Source organism: Pteropus vampyrus, unplaced genomic scaffold (genome assembly GCF_000151845.1).
Source record: "Pteropus vampyrus isolate Shadow unplaced genomic scaffold, Pvam_2.0 Scaffold391, whole genome shotgun sequence".
NCBI classification, from domain to species: Eukaryota; Metazoa; Chordata; class Mammalia; order Chiroptera; family Pteropodidae; genus Pteropus; species Pteropus vampyrus.
In genome coordinates, this window is record NW_011889172.1 from 376,876 (window position 1) to 400,155 (window position 23,280).

General features: G+C 50.3%; 1 protein-coding gene across 1 annotated transcript in view; it reads right to left on the reverse strand.

Moving 5' to 3' along the window:
* The window catches only part of OLFM2 (olfactomedin 2), a 45,017-nt gene extending 21,743 nt beyond the window's left edge, over positions 1-23,274 (reverse strand). Inside the window, exon 1 of the mRNA XM_011380239.1 lies at positions 23,198-23,274. Coding sequence (XP_011378541.1) covers positions 23,198-23,269 — 72 coding nt within the window. The 5' untranslated portion in view covers positions 23,270-23,274. The remainder of the gene's footprint in view (positions 1-23,197) is intronic.
* Positions 23,275-23,280: the final 6 nt, after the last annotated feature.

Sequence of the window (23,280 nt, forward strand, 5' to 3'; positions counted from 1 at the left end):
ATAACAAAATCCCCTAGACAGGGATGGGGGTGGGTGGTGGGAGGAGCTTAAACAACAGAAATGTAATTTCTCACCATTCTGGAGGCCAGAAGTCCAAGATGAAGGTGTCACCAGGGTTGGTGTCTCCTGAGGCCTCTCTCCTTGGCTTGTGGATGGCTGTCTCCTCCCTGTCTTCACTGGGTCTTCTCTCTGTGCGTGTCTGTGTCCTAATCCTCTCTTCTTATAAAGACATCAGTCATATTGGATCAGGGCCCACCCCCAATGACCTCATTTTAACCTCATTACCTCTTCCAAGGTCCTCTCTCCACATACAGTCACATCCTGAGGTCCTGGGGGTGAGGACTTCAACATATGAATTTGGGGTGGGGGGACACAACTCAGCCACAATGGTGTGTGAGCAGGGGAAGGATTTAGTTGGATAATCATGGAGGGTGGACTGGCCCAGGCAGCACAGAAGCAGAGACACCCACCAGCAAGCTCCAGGTGAGTGCATGAGGGTGGGGGTGGGCAGGCTGACTCGGCCCATCCTAGGAGTTTTCCAGAGCTGTCAAAGAAATGAATCTTGTAGACAGAAAACAGCTCCAGTTGGCTTCAAGGCACGTTCTCTGCTCAGAGGGGAGGGGGCAGTGATGGCCACCTGGGTCACTGGAGCCCTTTGTTAGTGAAAATGGGCCAGTTGAAAGGAAATCGATTCTGGCTAAGCGTTGAGCAGCTGCTCCCAGCCAAAGCTACTAGTGAGGGGCCCTTTGCCCCTCTCCTCCAGGGCTGGGACAGGAGCCAGCAGGAGTCTGAGGATTGTTCTTCCAGGTGGCAGATCCCTGAAGGGCCTTCAATCAGTGTGCATTGTGGCCGCCAGTGCCTGCATCCATGTGAGGTGGAGTTTCACCTCCATCCTGGGCACTCACCAGGGACCAGCTCCACATGTAATGATTATCATTATCCCCAGCCTTGCCAAGTGGCGCCCATATGCCAGGCGCCTTACATGCTCAATGTGTTCACGAGGAACCTCCTAGTGCCACCTCCTAGCCATGTGACTTTGAGCAAGTGACTCAAACTGCACTGTGACTCAGTTTCCCCGTAAAACAGACCTCGCCTCTTGGTGTTGGTCTGGAGGATAAATGGTTGCCTGCGCAGTCTCAAACCATACAAATAAAAACCGTGTAAGATCAGCTACTGATAGTATTGTCCCCATGCAAGTCACGACAGCTCCAAGACGTCCGGGTGTTACAAACTGAAGGTCAGGGAGGAAAAGTCAAGTGGCACGTGTCATCAGTCTGTTAAGGGAACAGAGGCCATACTTAACGTTCCATGGAGGGAATTTAATACGGGGAAAATGATGCTAAGGAGCCAGAAGGGCTGAAAGAGGGCAGTGGAGAAGGTAACATGATCCAACGAATAGCAGCTGCAAGGAGCTGTAGGGCCCGCAGGGCAATGCGAGGAGGGTGTGACCAGAGCCCAAAAACGGGGTCACCAAGCAGGGGTCATGGCTTCCTGAGTGGATGCCAGGTGGCAGCCGGACCCAGGGAGGAGACAGGCCACTGCCTGCAGCAAAGAAACGGGGAGAAATCCCCTGCCTTGTCTTTCTCCCACCTCCAAACTCCCACTGCGGCCTCCCATTGGCTGAACCTGACAGAAAGCCGGTGAGTAAGGGAACCTGGGAAATGTAGTTTTTAGGGGTCAACTCCCCTAAAAACAGATACAGAGAACAAGGAAAAGGCGAGGAATGGATCTGAGGGACTCCAGGTAGATGACCAGCTAACATGACTCTCTCTGAAGTTGTCTTAACTGCCAAACTACACACTCAAGGAGCATTTGCTTATGTCAACTGCCCTGTTTCGTCCCCACCAATAAGCCTTTGAAGGAACACTGATAATGCCAGATCTTTCTTGTCCATAGTTAAGAACAAAGTTGAAAAGTAACCCCCTCAGGGAAGCCTTCCGTGACTGCCTCCTTAAAGAAGCCCTTCTCAGTCCTCATCTTCCTGCCTGGCATTTGTCATGGCAGAAACCATACTGTATATATTTGTTGGCTGGTGTGATATGTGACCCACGAGGAGAGACATGCACAAGGACCTCATGTCTTAGAAACTACCATGTTTCCAATGCCTAGAAAATCACTTGGCACATAATAGGTACTCAATAAATATTTGTACAGTTTTCTTAAAACCTTGAGGTGATGCTGCTTGCTCTATATATTAAGTAGAACTACAAACCCAGGTCTGTGGGGTTGTACGGATGCTGGTGTTTCTTCTCTGCTGCCTCCTGCCAGCTACCTCAGGACTCTCCAAACTCCACGCATCCTTCAGGGCTCAGAATAAACATCACCACCTCCAAGAAGCCTTCCCCACCCCTACAGACAGGTCCCCCACCTCTGGTGTGTGTCTCCACAGTTCCCTACCCCTTCCTTCTCACAAGTTTTCTTAGATTGTATTCTCTTTGTTGCTTGGGTGAGAATGTGTGTGTCTTATAAAACTGCGAGATCTAAAAGGGCAGGGCTGAGGTCTTCCTTCTTTCCCACTGTGGACAGAGTAGGCGGGCATCTTTAGGACATGAATGAATGAATACCTCTTGTACACTCCAACTCCTCCATTTCACCTCTTGCCCCCCAGTTTCCACACACCTGTTCCACTCTCTCAGGTCCACTTCTTTTCCTTCTCTCCCTCCCAGGGTGGATGCGGGGGCTCTGGGTTTTGAAGGAGTCATGGGTTTAAGACAGTTGAGTGTAGCTCTGAAGCTCTGCACACGCCAGAGCCTAGTGACTTGAGTTCAAATTCTGGCTCCTCCACATTTCAGCTGTGTGACCTTGGGCAAGTGATTTAACTTCTCTGTGCATCCGTTTGCGCATCTGCAAAGTGGGGATAATAGCAGTGCCTTCCTACAGGGCCATGGAGAATTAAATGAGCCATTCTGACCTGTTTCAGGACAGCATCTCTTCCTCTCAGCTCCCTCTGTAATTTCCAGGCAAGTTTGGAAAGCAGAGGGCTGAGGTTCCGGCAGTTAATGAATCCGGAAAGGATCTCAGCTGTGTCAGGGGAGCCCCGGTGCCAAGCTGGCCCGATTTTCATCCCGAGAGAGCTGAGAACAGGCTCTGGTGTCAGACATCCACATTGTGATTGGCACAAATGCCTGGTGCTCCTGTGACCCTCTTCGGTGGAGCCTGGGGCTCTCTGCCCAGATCTCCTTAGTGACTGGGCACACTCGCCCCGCAGCTGCTGGGAGTGGAGGCTCACAGCCAGCACCTGTGACCTTCTCCAGAGTCCTGCCCTTGGCTTATGGGAATCAGTATACCTAGGAGACGTGTGGGAGGGGTCCCCCACCCCCAGGAGCAGACAATGACTGATCGGTGCAAGGGCGCAAAAGCCCACCCCCTCTGCGATACCATTTACCTTCCAAATTGGCCCATGCCCTGTGGATCAGGCCAAGCCTGGATCTTACCTGAGACTTCACCCTCAATCAATCAACCCCTTACCCCGCTGAGGCCTGCTTCCCTTAGCCTCCACTCCCAGCTAATCCTGCACTCCAAGTCCCCGTCTCAGGTTCTGCTTCTCAGGAACCTAACCTAAGATTGGGGGGAACAATGAACGTTCAATGTAAAGGAGTATTCATGTGGGTGTCCCTTCCAAGCTCAAATTCACACCCAGGCACCACGTTCTGTGCTTTCCACCTACATGTTCAATTTGTCAGCCAAACCTGAGAGAAGCTCCCACTTCAAAACACATCCCAAATTCTCCCCTGTCCACCCAGTCTACACATGTAGCCCATGACTCTCCAAGGCTCTCAGCTGCATTTTTCTGCAAAAAAAACTCCCTACCCCTTGACCCTAGGTTAAAATTTATCTTGATTCTTGCCTGTCTCCCCAAGGGCAGGATGATTATCACTCTGTTCACTGCTGTGTTCCCAAATCAGAACAGCGCCTGGCACATAGTCAGTCCTCAATAAACACGTCTAGAACTAAAGAATGAATCCCTGAAACGCACTCATTTGGAGGTGGCTTTAATTGTCTCTGTCTCATATAGCTTTACAATCAGAATCTACTCATGTCTTTCCCTCTCAGCGGCTATCTCCCCAGTTCAGTCCCTTCTGACCTGGTCTCCACTCTCTAACCCCACAGTCTGTTCCCACCAGGGCAGCCAGAGGGCGCCTGTGAGTACCTACGGCGGTCACATTCTTCCTCTTCTCAGAACTCTCCATGGCTCCCACCTTTCTGGGGGTCAAAAACCAAAGTCTTCCCACGAGGCCAGCAAGATCGGTCCGAGCACCTCCCTGCCATCGCCTCCTCCATGCTTCCCTTCGCTCACTGCGCTCCAGCCACACGGGCCTCCCCGCCGTTTCTGCAACAGCCGGAGCATGCTTCTTTTACCTCGAGTCTTTGCATGCGCTATTCCCTCTGCCCGCATGTCCTTCCACCTCCTTCGAGTCTTTACTTAAATGTCATTGTTTCAGGAGGATTTCCCTGACCTCCCCCTCTCCCAGTCAGAACTACAAGTGTCTCAGCACTAATCATTCCCCCCCACACACATTATCAGCTTCCAACACACTACATCGTTTGAGCATTAATTTTGCATATTATCTTTCTTCCCCTCCAGAATGTCAGGCCGGGATTTTTTTTTTTTTTACCTGTTTTTGTTCACTGCTGTGCACAACAGGAACTTGGTATCCATTTGTTATTCTTAAAAATCTGCATGGCTGCCCTATGAGGTAGGGGACCTCGGCACCCCCCTTACACAGACGAGGAACACAAGGCCCGGAGTGCGGAAGTGCTGCCCTCGGGCTGTGGGTCGGGGAGTGGGCCCCTTGAGCTGGCGCTGCGGGCCTCGCCATGGCGTGCGCGCGCGCACCTGTGTGCGTGCATGAATGTGTGTGCGTGGGGATGTGTGCGTGCGTGCATGAATGTGTGCGTGTGCACATGCATGTGTGTGCGCGTGTGCATGTGCGCGCGTGCGCGTGTGTGTGTGTGTGTGTGTGTGTGTGTGTGTGTGTAGGGGTAGCTCCGCATGGCTTTGGATGGGGCTTGAGCTACAGCTGAAGGAATGTGGTGGGTGAGGGAAGAACCCCATCAGCCACAGGCCTGTTATTTATAGACGTATCCTGGTTCATAAATTCCAATTTTTTTTATCTCCCTCACTGCCAGGGCACTATAAATATTCATGAGTTTCCTGCCTTGGAATATTTAAGTAGCTGGAGCAAGGAGTGGGACAGGCCTTGGGAGGAGGATAAGGTCCCAGGTGGTGTCGGGGACGTGCCGTGTGAAAGGCAGGGGTCTCTCGGGATTTGCCTTCTTCCCTCTGGGCTCCCCTTCCAAGCTACAGCTGGCAAGATGGGGCAGGTTCTCAGCCAATACAGAGATATCCCAATGCCTATTATGATTCTTCCCCAGTGTCTGTGGAAAAATACCACCCACTCCAGGGGTAGAGAAGGTGTCTGCGCCGTTTTCTCAGCTCTGACTCTGGCTCTGGCTTGGAAACTCATTATCCTGGGACCCCCAGCTCAGGAGGGAGGGGAAGACCCCTCAGATGTGCCACAAGGCAAAGGCGCTCTGCAGGCAAACCAGGCAGAGGGCGTGTGTGGCCTCCTGCCTTGACCCACAGAGAGGAACAGGTCATAAAGACTAGTCCATATGGGAGGGAATAAAGTGTCCATGTGTGGACTGCATATATGAGTATGTAATTCTCTGAATGTGTAAGAGACTGTGGCAGTCAATAGAACTGTTCACAAATTTTCCAGTTCTCTCTTGGGCAGAATAGGGCCTCATAACTTCTTTTGGCCAATGCCATGTGAGCTGAAGTGACTTCTAGGTGACAGCTTTAAGAGAGCCATATTCTTGCCTCAGCAGTTGTGGAGGTGTGTGCTGATGAGAAGCCTCCTTTGGCTGGGGTCTCCGAGTCACTACACTGGGCAGAGACCCCTGCCAACCTGCATGTAGCATGAGCAATAGCTCATTTGGTTGCACTAATCCACTGAGACTTGGGGGAATATGTGTTATGCAGCACACCCTCGCCTACACTGGCTAGCACAGAGCCTGTGAGTGTATGAGATGGCTGTGTGGCAGGTCTGTTTGTGCAGCCAAGAACACACATGAGTGTGTAGCCATTTATAAACCTACATGTGTGAGCATCAGCAAGTGTATAAAACTACACATGTGAGTGTATAATACCAGAAATGAGTAAGAGTGTGCAAGACTATGTATGTGGGTGAGAAGAAGTGAATGTGAAAGGTAGGGTGCTACATCGCACAACCCCAGGGGGCACTATTCTCAGAGAACACCGTGGCCCCTAGAATCAGGCCACTATTATAGATGTGGAAGTGTCGTGGTGTGGGAGGCTATGTCTGAATGTGCTGGCTGGCCGAGCTCGCGTGAGATGGTAATGTGCTCTGTGCATGTGTGTGCAAGGATTTGTGTCTGGCTGCTGGGTCAATGTGCATGTTGTGTGCAAAGCATGTTGCTGTGTGTTTGAGGTATGCAGGTGGATTATGGTGCCATGCAAGTATATCAGCCATGGTATGAATATGTGAGCCCCTGTGTGTGGTGAGCCTGTGTGGAGCATGGGCATCACTCTAGTCTGTATCAGAGTGGTCACAGCCAACATGGATGAAGGCATGGCCATGCTGGGCATTCCCAAGCTGTCAGCTCTGCTGAGCATGTTTCCAGGTTCAGGGGCCTGAGCTAGCTCAAACTTGGGTTCTAGGATGACCTGGCACTGGAAAGTAAAATTCACTTCCCTTTGTTAGTCCTGGGATAGTCCACATCATTTGTAAGGGAAATTAATCGTAGAGGTACTCAATAGTTTGAGCAAACTTGCTCAACAAGCAGGGAGACCCCCACAAGGCAAACCAATTCTGCCCCACTTTCCTCAAGATCAGTCAATTTTCTGATTCTATCCTCATGAGCTTCACTCTGGTCCATCTCAAGACTCAGGTTCAACTCTGGTCTATCCTAGGACCTGAGTCTGGCCTAGACTATCTCAAGCTTGTATTATGATCCTGCTTTACCCAGGACTTGTATTTGGTCCTGGTCTCCTAGGTCTCCTGGGACCATGTTTATCTTTGGTCTATCCCTAGGTCCAAATACAGCCTTTGTCTATCCAGGATTTGGGTTTGACCTTAGTCTGTCAGAGTCAACCATGGAGTATCTCAAGACCTCAGGGGTATATCCCGGTTCTGTCCCAGGACTTGAATTAATCCCCAGTCTCGGGACCTGAGCTGATCCCAGTCTATCTCAGAACCCAGTTTCCCCGGGTCTGTCTCAGTATGAGTCCACCTTGCCTAATCTCAAGTTTCACAATCAGGGGAGAAACCCATAGCTAGAGTTTCTTTTTCCTAAGCATCTCCCCCTCATGAAGCCCTTCCCCGCAAGTGCTCAGGACTCTTGGATGAATGTCCACTGCAAATGATTGGTGTGACTTGGGATTAATGAGGGTAAGGGGATTTTATTTTTCCAATGTCATTATTTAAAATTCATTAAAGCAGATTTTATGGGTCTTTTTCAAGGATGATTACAAGGCTTTCTTGATGGGCTATTACAAATGGCATTAATATTAAGAGTTGGGAACCTTTACAAGAACTCATCGTGAATACTGGAGCTGAATATCTCCCATTTGAGCCCTCTCTAGGCCCAGAAACCAAACCTTAGGCCAGGAATTCAGGAGGGGGCTTTGAAGAGGGCTTTCTTCATGGGTGTGTGCCATGGGGAAGGCCAGCACACTGCCGTGGGGCAATTTGAGCTGAACAGGAAGACTCAAAACATTCTCCATTCTCCTCCATGCTTCCCCGACCTCCCAGAGAAAATAAAAGCCATAAGATGAAATCCTTCTTCTCCCCGTCATAATTTACAAACTTTCACCCTGTCCTGGCCCCGCCCTCCCGTTACAGTGGAGGCGGGGCCCTTCATCTTGGGGTGCCCGCCCTCCCGTTACAGTGGAGGCGGGGCCCTTCATCTTGGGGTGCCCGCCCTCCCGTTACAGTGGAGGCGGGGCCCTTCATCTTGGGGCGCCTGCAGCTGTTCTTGCTTTCATCCTCTTCTACCTTGGGAATCTCAAACAAGCAATATCCTGTCCTTTTCTTGTGTGTTCAACCTCTTGCTCGCAAGCGGAACTTTCTCACTGGTTTTCAAATGAACTCGAGTCTCTCCTACTAAAAAACAAGACACCATACCTGACTCCCCCTTCCAGCTGTTTCCCATTTCTCTTCTCCTCTTCTTAGTTGCCTACGCCAACTGCCTCCATTTCCTCGCTTCCTGAGTTTGCTCCTCCATCATTCCTATCTGGTATCTGACCCCATTGTTCCACCAACACAGCCCTTGCAAAGTCCACCGATGGCCTCCGTGTGTCTGAATCCAACGGATGCCTTTCCGCCTGCCATCTTTCTTGACCTCTCGGCAGGATCTGACTCTGCTGGCTGCTCTTTCTTGATACATTTCCTTCCCTTGGCCACCACCACGCATACTTGCATGATTCCCTCCCACTTCAATGCATCTCCTTTGCAGATTCATCTTCCTCCACCTAGTTATTAAATGTTACTCTAGACCCAGGTTTCTCAACCTGAGCAATATTTTGGCTGGATATTCACCTGCATTCCTGGCTTTTTCCTCCTGGACACCCATTGTGCCCTCTCTCGGTTGCAACAAAATATCTCCAGACATTGCCAAATGTCCCCTGGGTGCAAAATCACCTCCTGGCTGAGAACCACTGCTCTGGACTCAGCCTTAGGCTCTCTCTTTACCTCGATCTTTCTCTAAAGGTTCTCAAACTTGTCAAGTCTCCCATCACCATTTGCATCCATACATGTCCTCAGAACTCCAAATCCATACATACAGCTGACCCTTGACCCCCACCCTTGGATGTCTCAAAAGCATCTCAATCATAACATGCTCAGAATAAAATGCAACTGTTGAACCTAGTTCTCATTCAGTACTCCACAGGTCCCCATCCCTATTCCCCAGGTCTGTGGTTCAGAGGCCCAGGCATTATCCTCACCCCCATTTCCACTCCTTCACCTAGTCTGACCTTAACTCCTAGATAGTTTTACAATTCATGCATGGTTCTCCATCTTTATCACCACTCAATAGTCCAAACCGCCCTCACAAAGTCTTTCTGGTCTGCCTTGATCTACTCTTTATCTTGCCAGTCCACTCTACACATGGGAGCCTCAGGGAACTTTTATGATGCACATCTGATCATATCCTCCTTCCAACCAAAGCCTCACTGGTAAATTCCTTTATTCTTAGGATACAGATAAAACTCCTTAATGCAGCCCCAAGGCCCTGTGGGTCTGCCCTTTACTTACCTCTCTATTTTCATTCCCCTCCAAGGCCTTCTTTAGTCTGTCACACTGACCACACTTTCTCTCACCCCAGGGCTTTTGCCTAAGCAGTTCTCTCTGCCTGGAAGACCTGTGCTCTCTGCTTCAGCTCTTACTTCCTCTGAGATCAAATCCCCTTATTAGAAGCTCCTATAACCCCAAGGATCTTTTCCTCAAGCTGTTATCACAGCTGCCATTTATATCTATTTGTGAACATTTGATCATATCTGTCTCTCATTTTGAAGGCGGCTTCATGCACTCCTGTGTTCTGGGCTCACCATCTTATCTCTTGTGATGGGCACGTAATAGGTCCTCAAAAGTACTTGTTGACTAAATACATGGATAGGTAAGTGGCCCCCACTGCTTTCAGGATCAAGTTCAAGTGACTTGCCCTGGCATCCGAGGCTCTCTATCACCTCCTCTGTAGGATGTGCACTGTAGAGTGTAGGTCTAAGCTCTCAGTGCAGATAAAGATCACAGCAGAGACAGAAGGGCAACAGATGCCAAACGGGGAGTAATAATCAGCAGAAGCAGAAAGTTGGAGGCAGAGATGAGCAAGAGAATATGGCCCCCCGGGGAGGGGGGAAATCTTGGGGAAACACTGGCCTTCCATGGAGCATGGAAGGGGTTCAGGCCATTATTTCTTTTTGGCTATTAAGAGGCAGGGTGACCGAGCTGACACTTGGTCTGCTCTAGTCATCCCTCCAGGGGTATTTTAGAAAACCTCCCTTGGCCTTCGTGCTTCTTTCTAGCTACCACTCCATTTCTCTGTTCTTTTCCTTCTCTCGCTCCTCACATCTAATCCATCAGCAAGTCCTGATGGCTCTACTACAAAGACATGAGCCAAATCTGCCCATTGCTCACCATTCCAGGTGCTGCTATCCAGGCTCAACCACCACTGGCTTTTGCTTGGACTATTGCAGTCACCTCCTTCTTGATCTCCCTGCTTCCACCCTCTCTCCCTGGAATCCGTTCCCCATCACAGAACTTAGAGAGATCTTCAAACAATGGGAACGAGATCACGGCGCTCCTCCCCACCGCAACACATCCAGCGGCTTCTCACTGCGTTTAGAAGAAAAACCAACAACTCATTCTGGCCTGTGAGGCCCCTGCCAGCCTGTACAACCTCATGCCCTCCTCCTTTCCAGCCACCCAGGTCCTCTCTTTCCAGATGGCACCGAGCTCATTTCTGCATCAGGGACATTTGCATTTGCAGTCTCCTCTCCCAGAATGTCCCTCTCCTGTCCTTTCCATAGCCGACTCCTCATCTGTCAGGTCTCTGCTCACATGTCACCTCCCCAAACAGTTATAAGATGAGTAAGTTCTGGGGATGTAATGTACAGCATGGTGACTACAGTTAAAAATATTGTACTATATACTGGGAAGATGCTAAGAGAGTAGATCTGAAATGTCCTCCCTCCTCCCACAGAGGTAACTATGTGAGGAGATGGAGGTGCTAACTAACCCTAATGTGGTCATCATTCTGCAGAACGCACATGTACCAAATCGTTTCATTGCACACCTTACACTTACACAATGTTATACATCTATTATATCTCAAAAAAGCTAGGGAATAAGCCACCTCTCCAGAGAGCGTACCCCAATGTCCCAACAAAAGGTTTCCCAGTCACTTTCTTTCACGTCTTCTTGTTATTTTCTTTACAGCACTTATCTTTCCAAAACAAGCGTGTTTATTTATTTGCTTACATGTTTATTGTGTCTCCAGTATAAATACACAACACAAAATGGAGGTAAAACCCATCATATTCACAGCTGTGTCTCAGCATCTATGACAGTGCTTGAGACTCTAGGCATTCAACCAGTTTGTCAAGTGAGTGGATGAATTAGTAAGTGAGGACGTCTGTCGTTGCCTCTCCTCCCTGTGCCCCTTCCAAGAGAATGCTCCTACCCGTAAATCCCTCCCGAGAGTGAAACCTCCATAACCACGTTCTCAGGTACCAAAGGTGTCCAGTCTCAGTGAAATGGACAAGTGGATTCCCGACACAGGATGACAGAGGCACATTCTCCAGTCCAGGGAGATGGAACTGGAACGTGGGGCTATGGAGCTGAAGGTGTGTGGGGGACCAGTGCTGCAGAAACCCAGAGTCACAGGCAGGCTGGAGTGAGGGGTGCAGAGACAATGGGCCCTCAGAGTGGGGGAGACAGGAAAGTGGAGACCTGCTCCTAAATCCAAAGCAGCCCCACCTCCACCACTATCCATTGCCCTGGTTTAGCTCTTTGCACAGTGTTATTACTGGATGATAATTTCTCACTTGTTTGTTGGTTACTGGTATCTGCCCACTAAAATGTCAGCTGCATGAGAGCAAGCATCTTGCCTATCTCATCTACATGGTGTATAGTAGGTACATGATAAATATTTGCTAAATGAATTGAGAAACGAGTGAATGGTGGCTTTCCAAGTGCCCGGAGCCTCAGCTGTTGGGTTTTGTGAGATTCCCTGCATTCATGGCATGAAGCTCCTATTTCACTGGGTCACTGTAGGGGTCTTTCTATTCCAAACAGACTCTCCGACACCCCCTCCCCACCCCCAGGCAGACAGACCAGAACTGTGATGCTTGGACGCAAATGAGAATGAACAGAGATGTCAGGAAAGAGCCCCCTGGTGAGAGAGGAAACCAAGGCTGTCAAAGACTGACTCTCAAGTGAGAGTAGCAGAGAAACAGATGAAGCTGGAAGGCTGAAGAGACACCAGGGTGGACACCAGGACAGGCAGGGGGATGAGAGGAAAGGCTGGAAAACTAGACACAAAGGACCAGGATCTCTCTGCATCTCAAGAACATTCACAACGGTAATAACGATTCTACTAGACGATAACAATAGTCCCTACCAGGCACTGGGCTTTTCCCTGTGCTGGGGACCATGCTAAGCCATTTCTGAGCACTGGCTGCCACAGTTAGCTCTGATGGGAGGGAGGCTTCAACAGAGGACAATCTCAGCTAAGACAACCTGGTGAGTGAGGCTGGGCTCAGAGCTCTGTATTCCCAGATGGCATTACTGGGTCACCCAGGCACCCATGGGACTCTTTACTTCCCCTCCATGGTTCTCCAAAAAGGGCCTGGGCAGTTCTGAGGCCACTCTTGCTGGTTTTGAAATCTCACTTTGCCAAGAACCCAGGGAATATGAGGGGATTTGGTCACTTATGTCCTAAAATAGTGGCATGTAGGTATTGGAGCACTGGGGTTCTGTGACTATCTGTGGACTTCCATGTTTATCCACAGGCATCTGTAAGCATCCTTCTGGACACATATGGAACATGTGGACACATCTGTGACTAGCCACACACATAGGTGCATGTTCACGTAAACCTAGATGTATGCATCAGGAAAAGTGCAAGAATATGTATGTGCCTCTTGCACGGTCGCCCGTGGCCATGAATATTCCCTTCATTTAGACATGTTCACAGCATTCTATTCCCATATACTCTATATACAATTCACGAGCCCACAAGTCAGTCTTGATACATGCACGATGACGTATCTGTGTCGATTTGCCTCTCTCCTTGAGCGTTCATGTCCATGTGCCGCCCTATAGCCATGTATGTAAATGCACATTGCCTATAACCACAAACAACTCTGCCAGAGATACACAGAGATCCATTACACAGATGAACATCTCCCTGTAAATACTCATGGCCCTCTCTGTGCTATTCTGGACAGCCATACACACGTGTACATGTCTATATAGAAGCCACAGACATGTTATACATCAGAGTCCATTCAAAAACCCCCACGCCCTTCCATGTATAATTCTCCAAGTCTATGGGTGTCCATCAGCTATATGTGCAAACATTCCTACACTCTTAACAGAAAGTGACATCTGTGTACATTCCGTCAGCTGCCCTCTGAGGTCTCCTCAACTAACTCATTAGTATTGCAGTCAGTCCTGAAATATTCCTGCAGAATTTATGCTTTACTAATAAGCCTGGTGTCCTGCTGAGGTCACATGGCACTTACAAGGGCTAATGAACCCAGCCTTGCTCAGCAGGCGTAGGGAGTCCTGGCCTCTTGGACTAGCCAGAGAATGCACTCACCAGAATGAGCAAATTCCCCTTCTTTCTCACTGCACCAAATGTCCCAGCCAGTGCCTGTCCACAGAACCAAAGTCACATTTTGAGATATGTTTATGGCCCCAACACTACCCTGGCATCATACTAAGGGCTGCGTCACCAGATTTGTCATTATACTGACATCTGCATCACCTTGGTGGACATTACACCGAGAGTTGCATCATCAAACCTGTCTTTATGTGAAGACTTAATCACCCTTTTGTCAGACTACTGAGGGCTCCAGGCTGAGCATTATACTGAGGGTTTCATAAACTAGAAAGTATAATTTGAGAAGCAATGTCTTCCCTCAGCACTGATAACTCCTCTGTGTGGGGTGCAAAGGGGCAGGCAGAGGTGAGGCTGAGAAGTAATCCTAAAGGACCTGGTAAGACTATAGCAAGGGGAAACTGGGACCCTGAAGCTGTGCACTGGGGAGGGATGCTACCCAGGACGGAGGAGTGCATAGTGCACCAAGAGCTGAAACTCAACCCTCCTGATCCACCAGTGCTGGAGGGGCTGGGGAGATTCAGAGTGTGCAGCGGGAGGTGGCAGCGGGGACGGGAAATGGGAGATAGGGGATACGACCAGTTCCTCCTGGAAGCTGCGGATATTATCATACCTCCACTGTCCTGGCCAGGGGACCTGCAAGACATACCTTCCATGCTCTTGAGGAGAGATGCTCCCATCAAGCGTTCCAGGCTCAGACATTCCCTCCACGAGAGACACACCCTGACCTGCTCCAACATGTCCATGGGCTCAGATGTGCCCAGTGGCCACCAGACTCTCCTTACACAAAGGAGCATGCTTGCTACAGAGACATCCCGTGACATGATCAAACATGCTACGACCTGCCCTGACACGCAGGGCAGGCTCCAACATATACACACATACCCTAGCATGCTCGGGGGGGACAGGGGGAGCAGGCTTCCAGTCCCTGCCCCTTCCAGATGGATTGACGGGGCTTGGAGAGAAGGTTGTTATAAATTAAACATTGAGACACGGTCTGAGCACCAGACTGCCATCCACCCATTGGCTGGTTCTCTCCCAGGAGGCTGTGGGACCACAGGGTGGGGAAGAGGGCAGGGGAAGAGCAGCTCGCTTAATTAATTAGTCCTAATTGAGATATCTTTGTAAATATACCTTTCCTGAAGGACATGATCTCATCATTTCCTGGGATTTGACATCTCTGTCTCCAGCCCGATTATCGCAGAAATGATAAGAAAAAGACAAAGCCATTCAAAAGGCTGCTTGAACCTTAGCTATGCTTCTGATGATGGCAGCACCAAGGAACAAGCGCGGAGGCTCAGAGATGCACAGAGATCCAGGCAGAGAGATGGAGGAAACTGAAACACAGGGCAGGAGGCAGGACAGCAGGCAACAGGGAGACCGAGCGCCACAGGCAGAGTCAGAAATACAGGGAGAGGGAGACACAGGCGGAGAAACTTCACGACAAGGGAGACCAGAAGTGGGGACAGATGGACCCAAGGCTGGGCAGACAGACCTCTCTCTGCCTTTTCTTGCCTCGCCTGGTCTCCCATCTCCTGGGCAAACCACCCACTGCGGCAGCGGCAACAATCAAGCCTGATTCTTTTTGGCCCTTGCCACCCTCCCCTTTGCTCTCCCTCCTCCAATCACTCCTGCAATCATTTCCCTTGTTCAAAATGAGCTTCTGCAGCTGCAGCCCAGACAGCTGTTCCATCTTGGATCTGGTGCTGGGACCGGTGGCTGGGTCCTAGAGGGACACCCTCCTGGGCTGCAGGGGGGCGTGGGAATGGGGGTGGTGGGGAGGGAGTCACCTGGAGCTTGGGGACCCGCCCACCCCTCATCCTGGGCTCCCATCAAAGCTCCTCCACAACATCCCCAGGGATCCAGACACCCTGCACCCTCTCTGCAGCCTTCGAAAGCTTGTGCTGGTCTGACTCACCCCACCACTCACTGAATCTCGCCAGCACCCAACACGGCTCCTGGCTCTGTCCTATCTCAAGAGCCCTCTTAAGTTTGGGAATCCTAGTCTCTCCCCTACCCTGTCAGGGTCCTAGACTGTGATGTAGCAACTCTGACAATATGGAAACAGAATCTCAGGGAGACAGACAGATGTACTGAGAGACAGAGATGAAAGAGATAGAGACACCAAAAGACGGAAATGACAGAGTCAGAGTCGAGAGAGACACATAGACGGAGAAAGTGGCAAAGACACACAACAGAGACAATAAAATAGACTCAAAGACACAGAGACAAGACAGAGGTAGAGAGAAGATGGACAGTATGACAGAGACAAAGAGAGGCAGATGGAGAGAGAATCATCAATATTCACTCAGCAAACATTTATTGAATGTCTACTATGTGTTGTGGGTACACAGTTAAGACAAAGAAAAGGAAAAAAGATAATGAAACAAAGATAAGAGAGAGGGGGTGAGGAGAGGGGTGGAGAGAGAGACAGAGAGAGAGAGAGACAGAGAGAGACTGACTGACTCTTAAAAGACAAGAGTTTAAAAATAGAGGTGTCAAGGCTGAGACAGAGACAAGGACTGGGAACCAGCTTGGCCCCCTGGGTGTCCTGGTGGCAGACTCTTCACTCCCACACACAAACACATCCAACCCCACATCAAGCTCTCAAAGCGCCCGGGCCTCCCCCAGATGGCTGCTTTTCTCCCACGCCCAGCTTCAGCAGCTGCTCCCCACTGGAGCTTCACAAAGAGGCATCAGCCGCCTAGGGCCAGAGGTGAGCAGGATGCTGGGGGCATTAAAGGCACCAAGAGGCAGAAACGAGGGCTTTCTTCTGGAAGAGGAGGAAGCCAGTTTTAGCCACACTCAAGCAGTCCAGACCATCTTGCCTTGACCGCTGTCTGTGGTTCTGACTGGTTGGAGCAAAGGCTACACCTCAAGCCATTTCTATATGTTGGCATCAAACTTGGGGCAGCCCAGGTCCAGGGAGGTGCTCAGCAACCCCCAGTGGGCTAAGGCTCCTTCCTACCTCACCAGATCCTCAAACACATCACCTGCCGACCCACCCCAACACGTTCACACACTCTCTCCCGGCCTCTCTCCCTCCACTTTACCAGCTCTGCCTTTGCCCAACTCTTACTCACCCTTCATGTCTCAGGGCAAATGTCATCTCCTCAGGGAAGGCTTCATGGACCACCCCTTCCCCACGGCACGTTTTCCGGGCTGCACATCTTCTCTGTTGTCCTTACCACTGTAATTATACAGCCATCTGCACCATCCCACACTCACTACATCTCCCTATGAAGCTTCATGAGGAGAGAGACTGAGTCTCTCTTGTTCACTGCTGAATCCTCAGCCCCCAGCACAGAGCTTGGCACATAGAGGAGCTCAGCCATCGCTAGTCGGGGATGACTGTTCTGCTCTTTGTGGCAAGACCACTCCATACCTTTTTGTGGAATCGAAGTTGGCAATGTGCGCATTTTCCGGACGTCCATTCAAACAGAGAAGCATTGAGAAACAAGAACACGAAAATAATGCTTTAAGAAACAGATGCTTCCGAGCCATGGCAGAAGACTCAGGGATCACAGAAAAACTCATCAAGGCTCAGAGGTGTCGCTGGGAGGAAGAAAGGGCAGTGGTCTCTGGGGCAGAACTGAGACCATTCAGAAAATCCCTACTGCTTGAAGTGAGACGATCCCAGTAATAAACTACAGGGACAACGTTTTTGCTCACATAACACTTCCATTCTGTTGGTAATAAACAAACAATTACCAAGATGATTTCAGATAATTATGAGTACCAGGCAGAAGACAGAACAGGTTCAAATCATAGAGCAGGGGCATGTTAGCTGAGGTGGTCAGGGCAGGTCTCTGACATCTGAACTGGAACCTGAGGAGGAGCTGGCTAGAGGAAGAACTGAGGGAAGCGTGTTCCCTGAGGATGGCACAGCAAGTGCAAGTTCCAGAGGCAGGAACAAGAAGAGCAGTGAGTGGCAGATGAATGGTCCAAGAGCTGAGACTCAGGCGGGTGGGGCTTTGTAACGATAATGGTGATAACAACAATAGCTGACCTTTACAGGCACCTTCCAGCTGTCAGGCACACCGCTAACCACAACGCTATAAGGTACATCCCGCTATGATCCCTACTTTATAAATGAAGAAACTGAGGCTCAACGAGTTGGGCCAGGGTAAGGAGTTCAGATTTGGTGCAAGCAAGGTGGGCAAAAGTTTAAAGGGGACAGATTTCACTCTCGAAACCTAGAAGGATTTTCTAACACAGGTCTATTGAAAAATGCAGAGCAGCCTCTTATTCCTTTCCTGCTCCAAACCCCTCCAAGTCTCCCAACCTTTGACAATCAGAATGAAGTATAGGCACCTCAAGCCAAATCCCTTCATCACATGGACCCTCAGGCCACTTCCACACTCCTCCCAACCTGGCATGTAAGTCTCCAGCAACTCTTGAATTGCTTGCAGTCTCTCTGCCCACCGGGGTGCTCCTCGCCTGAGCCTTTGTCTATGCTATTCCTTCCTTCTGGAGGGTCCTTGCTCTGTCTTCGTCCGGCCCATTCCTTCTCGACTTTAAGACACAGTTCGGGCATCACCATCTCCAAGAAACCCTGTGGCATCCCAGCTTGTTTCAGTGCCCTTCCTCTGTGCCCCCATAACACTCCAGAAACATCCCTATCATCACGCGTACCACGTCTTGTCACAAGTACTGTTGATGAGACTGCGCTCTGATTGGAGTTGGGGGCATTATTCATCTTTCTATTCCACAGTCTAGGACCCTTCCTCATAAAGTAGGTACCTGATAAATATTTCCTCACACTTTAAGGTATTTGAGCAGAAGCTGTAAGTCCACAATTGGGAGCAGGTGAATATGGCAGGTGTGGTCAAATCCGCAACAGACCTACTCTTCACCTCCTTGGCCCCCACCCTGGTCCGGCCCCCATAATCACTCACCTGGACCAGTGCCGTCTCCTCCTCTCTGGTCTCCTAGCTCCTGCCCTCACTTCCTCCAGTCTGCCCTTCCCATGGGGGCCAGAGGGAAAATGAACGCCTGAGTCAAGTCCCGCACCTCCTCTGCTCAGAACCCTCCTTAACACCCCATTTATTCACTTAACAAGTATGTATTGGACACTTACTGTGTGCTAGGCCCTGGGCTAGGCACTGGAGCTTCAACAGTCAACAAAAATTGATTTTTAAAAAATCCCTGTCCTCATGGAGCTGACATTATAATGAGGAGAATCAGACAACAAGATAAATAAGTCAACTGAACAGAGTATATTAGAAGTTAAAAGTGCAATCGAGAAAAGAAAGCTCGAAAGGAGGACAGGGAATGCAGGAGGAGCTACTAGTTAGATCTAAAATTCCTACGCGGTCCCCTCCATCCCGAACGCGATGTGGCTCCCACCACCTCCCCACCCTCGCCCCCTCTTGCTCTCCCCCCATGCTCACCCTGCTGCAGCCACACTGGTTTCCTGTTTCTCCAACATTCTTCCAAGCATATTGCCACCTCAGGGCCTTTTCTCCCCATCCCTGCCCTAGAATGTCAGCTCCATGAGGACAAGGATATCTATTTTGCTCACTGTTATATCCTTAATTCATAGAGTAGTGCCTGGCACATAGTAGGCGAATCAATGATTGGAGATATCCTCTAAGAGAGTTTGTGTCACTTAGGATAAAAGGAGGAGGGATCAGTAGGGTGGGGCAGTGTTTAGGGCTGTTCTCACATACCTGACCACGCCTCTCCATCCGGGTCATGGTAGGACCACACTTCTCACCCTCTTTGAGGTTAGGCATGCCATGTGACTTCCGTTGACCAATGAAATATGAGCAAACGTAACATGTGTCACCTCCAGGGCAAGGCTTTAGGAGCTGGGGGCGGGGGAGAAGGGTTTGCTGTACCCTCCTTTTCCTGTCTGAAAGATCATGTCACCAAAGAGCCTCTATCGTTCTGGATCCCTAAGTAACCACCATGGACAGAGCTCCCCAGCCAACTATGGACACAGTGCTGTGTTAAACGACTGAGAGAGGGGCTGCTCGTTACCCGGCATAACTCCGCCTCTCTTTACTGATACGAAGTATCTGAGGCCTTTTCCCCTAGAAAACTGTCAAGAAAAGACATGGATTCTACGCACTGGTTCTTCACAGGAAAGTCTTCAAAGAGCCTTTTGCTGATAGCTGCTCAGCCCCTCCCATTACTCCCGAGGGGAAGAGGGTCCTCCACGAACAGAATACCCCTCCTCCACTTCCCCTTTCTTCTCTCCAGCCCTTAAGGATGAGGGGGTGAGCAAAGACAACATATAAGAGGCAGGTAACTCACTTCAGGCCCCTTAATGACGGCAGCTGCTAGCAATGGGGCTGACAGCTTTTAGTCTGGTTCTGGATTTATGACCCCCAGGTGAGGAGCCATTCCATCCCACAGAGATGTTTTATGGCTGGGAGTTGGCCAAAGGTAGGAGCGGTGGCGGCTTCCTCCCCACTCCTTTCCAGGGGTGGTCTGTAACACCATCTCCTAGAATCTCTTAGAATGCTACACTGCTCCTCTGCATCAGAGCAGGGAGGAGGAGCCAGAGACAAGAATGGCCAGATGGTCTGGGCTCAGCAGCCCCCACACCTCACCACTGAGGTCCTTTATTAAGCCAAACACCAGCACCCAACCTTCTGCCTCGTGACTGGGAATTCTCGCTACTGGGTTCCTGAACCTGTCAGCTAACCCGCGTTGGCATTCTACACCTTCTTACAACGCCTCCTTACTGAGCACCTTCCGTGTGTCTGGTCACTTCCATTTGTTCTTCCCAATCTTTAGGGAGGTGGATTATTGATTTAGATACTTGACAAATATTTATTCCAGGCCTCCAAGCGGCTACAATGGCAAGCAAAGTAACTCTCCTTACTGAGCACGTACTATGTACTCAGCCATTTGTTTTCATTTGAAGGTGGAAATCATGGTCTTGTGAAGATGTGATTGTTGATTCAGTCACTTGACAAATATTTGTAATCAGGCCTTAGGGTTCAGTAGTGAGCAAAACACAGATGTCCTTGTGGATCCTACACTAATCAGGACTCTAAACTCTCCTTGAATAATGAGGATATTGAAGCTTGGAGAGATTAAATAATTTCCCCAAGGTCATAATGTTAGCAAATTGCAAGGCCAGAATTCAAACCAGATATGTGTGACTCAGAGTGCTATCACTAACTGAGCATCTATTATGTGCGGCACTGAGCCGGGGCTTTCAAGCATATACATGCTTGACATAGAGGAGGCACTCAATAGTTTTGTTGACTAAATAAGATGTATTGAAAGATGAATGGATAGAGATGGATGGATGGAAAGATGAATACATAGAGGATAGAGGAAAGATGGCTGGATGATAGATAATGGATGAATGCAGGGATATGTGGATGCATGGATAGAGATGGGTGGAAGGACAGATGAATGGAAGGATAGATGGAGAGACAAATGATGGATAATAGCTGGATAAGAAGATAGATGGAGAGGTGGATAGTGAGATGGGTAGAGAGATGGACAGAAGGATAAAGAGATGGGTGGATGGGTGGATGGAAGGATAGGTGGATGGGGAGCTGGACAGTAGATCTCTGTTACCCACATCAGTTCTGTGAGGTAGGAATTATCATGCCCATTTTCTAGATGAAGAAACTGCAGTTCAGTGATGAAGACACTGGCCCAGAGTTAAGAGCAAGTCATAGGGCAAGTGTGGGGAACGTCTGGATTCCTCCTGGGTCAGTCAGACTCCCAAAACCCTTCTAGAACACCCACATGTCACATCCCCTTCCAGGTCTCAGTCTGAGTCCCTTGGCATATCACTCCATAGAGACCTTCTGGCAAGGCTTAGTTAGACTGAGGGATGCCAGGGCTCTTAGCTTTCAGCGAGCCATTTCATGGACGCGTTGGTCAAGGCACTGTTAGCTACAGATGGGCCGGAGTGGAGACCAGGCCTGTTTGGGTACTCACACACACACACACACACACACACATACACACACACACACACTCAAACTTACAGAAAACACATGGTACACACACGGAATCCACCCACATGCATATAATACAAGGCAGGCACACACATCATTCACAGATACATGCTTCCACATATATGCATATGCTTTTAAAGACATACATGTCTATACTTTTATGCACACAATACACTCACACGTATATGTATATATTTGCACAGATAACAGGCATACACAAAAACATAACTGAGAGACATACTCTTACACACTTATGTATACATTCCTCAGACACACCATGTGCTCTCATTTACACACCATATGCTGCACATAATACATACACACATTTACACAAACTCACACTCCTTAGGTGGTGGGGGAGGGGAATCTGGCTTCTGATTTCAGTGAGACATCTTTCTTGCCCCTCGGAAGGCAGCAGCAAGACGGATGTCTCAGACTCGTACGAACAAACGCATGTGCGTACGCACTGTCACATAACACAAACCCATAGTCAGGGACATACAACTGCAGATACATACTTCGATGCACCCACATTCAGACACGCTCACTCAGGCACAAACTCACAGTCGGAAGACACACTTGGACCCTCATGCTGGCAAAGCACATAAACTTCTCATACCCCACTCTCACATACTCCCACAGCACACGGAAACTCGTGCACAGACAGACACATCCGACATACTCTTAGACACACAGAAAGACACTTTCACACATTGGCTTCAAGTCTAAGAATCCGGACTGAAAGCCCTCACCTGTGCCAAGCCCAGCGCCATTTCTCCCTGGGGGCTGGCTGGGCAATGCCTGGCACAGTGCGTCGCACCCTTTCTCCACTTGCCTGCAATCCCTAGGAGTAGATACCCCTTTCCTTCAGCGAGGTGAGAGAAGGAAGCGGTGTGGTGGACACCGGGGGCTGAACAGGGGAGCTGGCCAAGTTGGGGAAACATCCAGCAGGAGAGGGAGCCCACGTATCCCAGCTCCAAAGGGGAGGAGTCTCGCAAACAGACTGAAGAGGGGACGGGTGGGCGGGGCATATCGGGAGGAGGTTGAGGGAAGCTGGCTATGGAAGATGCCTCCTTCCCTCTCCTCAGGACTCCAGGACCGTCACTAGTAACCCCCCCGACTGCGTTCCTCTCCCTCCAACTCCTCAGATCTGTGGCAGGAAAGCTGGAGGATGATGATAGATGGGATGGCATGGGGGAGGGGACAATACTGGAGCTTCAGGGGGCAGCGTCGGCCCCTGCCCCAGCCCGAGACCCTTCTAACTCCTAGAGAGGGCAAGTTATAGGAATAAATATTCAGCACATGGTGAGGCAGGTAATGAGGAGGAAGACGCTGGGGGAGGAGGGCGGAGAGAAAAAGAGAGACAGACAAAAAGAGATACAAAGTCAGAGACAGCAACAGAGAGAAAGAGAGACCGAGAGAGACAGAACTAGAGAAGCAAACCAGAGGAAAAGGAACAGGCAGAGGGACAGAGAGACAGACAGGCAGACGCGGGACTAACTCAGAGACCCGGAGACACAAATAGGAGTGGAAACGCTCGAAGACCCCATTCAGAGGTAGGGTCCCTCCCAGCCGCCCGAATCTACCCTACCGCTCTGCCCCACTCATCCCGGACCCTCGCCGTCTCCTCGCTGGGCGGGAGCGAGCCTAGTACATTCTTGCCACTCGGACCCTGCCCACTAATAATAAGAAATAAGAATAATAACAATAATGAACCGCGCGGAGGTGGCTGAGGGTCCCGGGGCTCCTTCGCTTCCACGTCCAGCCCTCAGCCCCCAGCCCCCGGTGGGCGCCCCGGGGCCAGGAGACTGTGGGGCGGGGGCCCCCGGGGGCTGCAGCGGCGGCGCTCGGGCACCACGCCCCCCGGGAGCGCCCCCTGCGCAGCGGCCACTCACGATTTTCTCGGAGGCGCCGGCGCGGGATACGGTGCCGTTGAGCCCCACGAGCGAGGGCAGCGTCTGCGACATCCAGTTGGTGA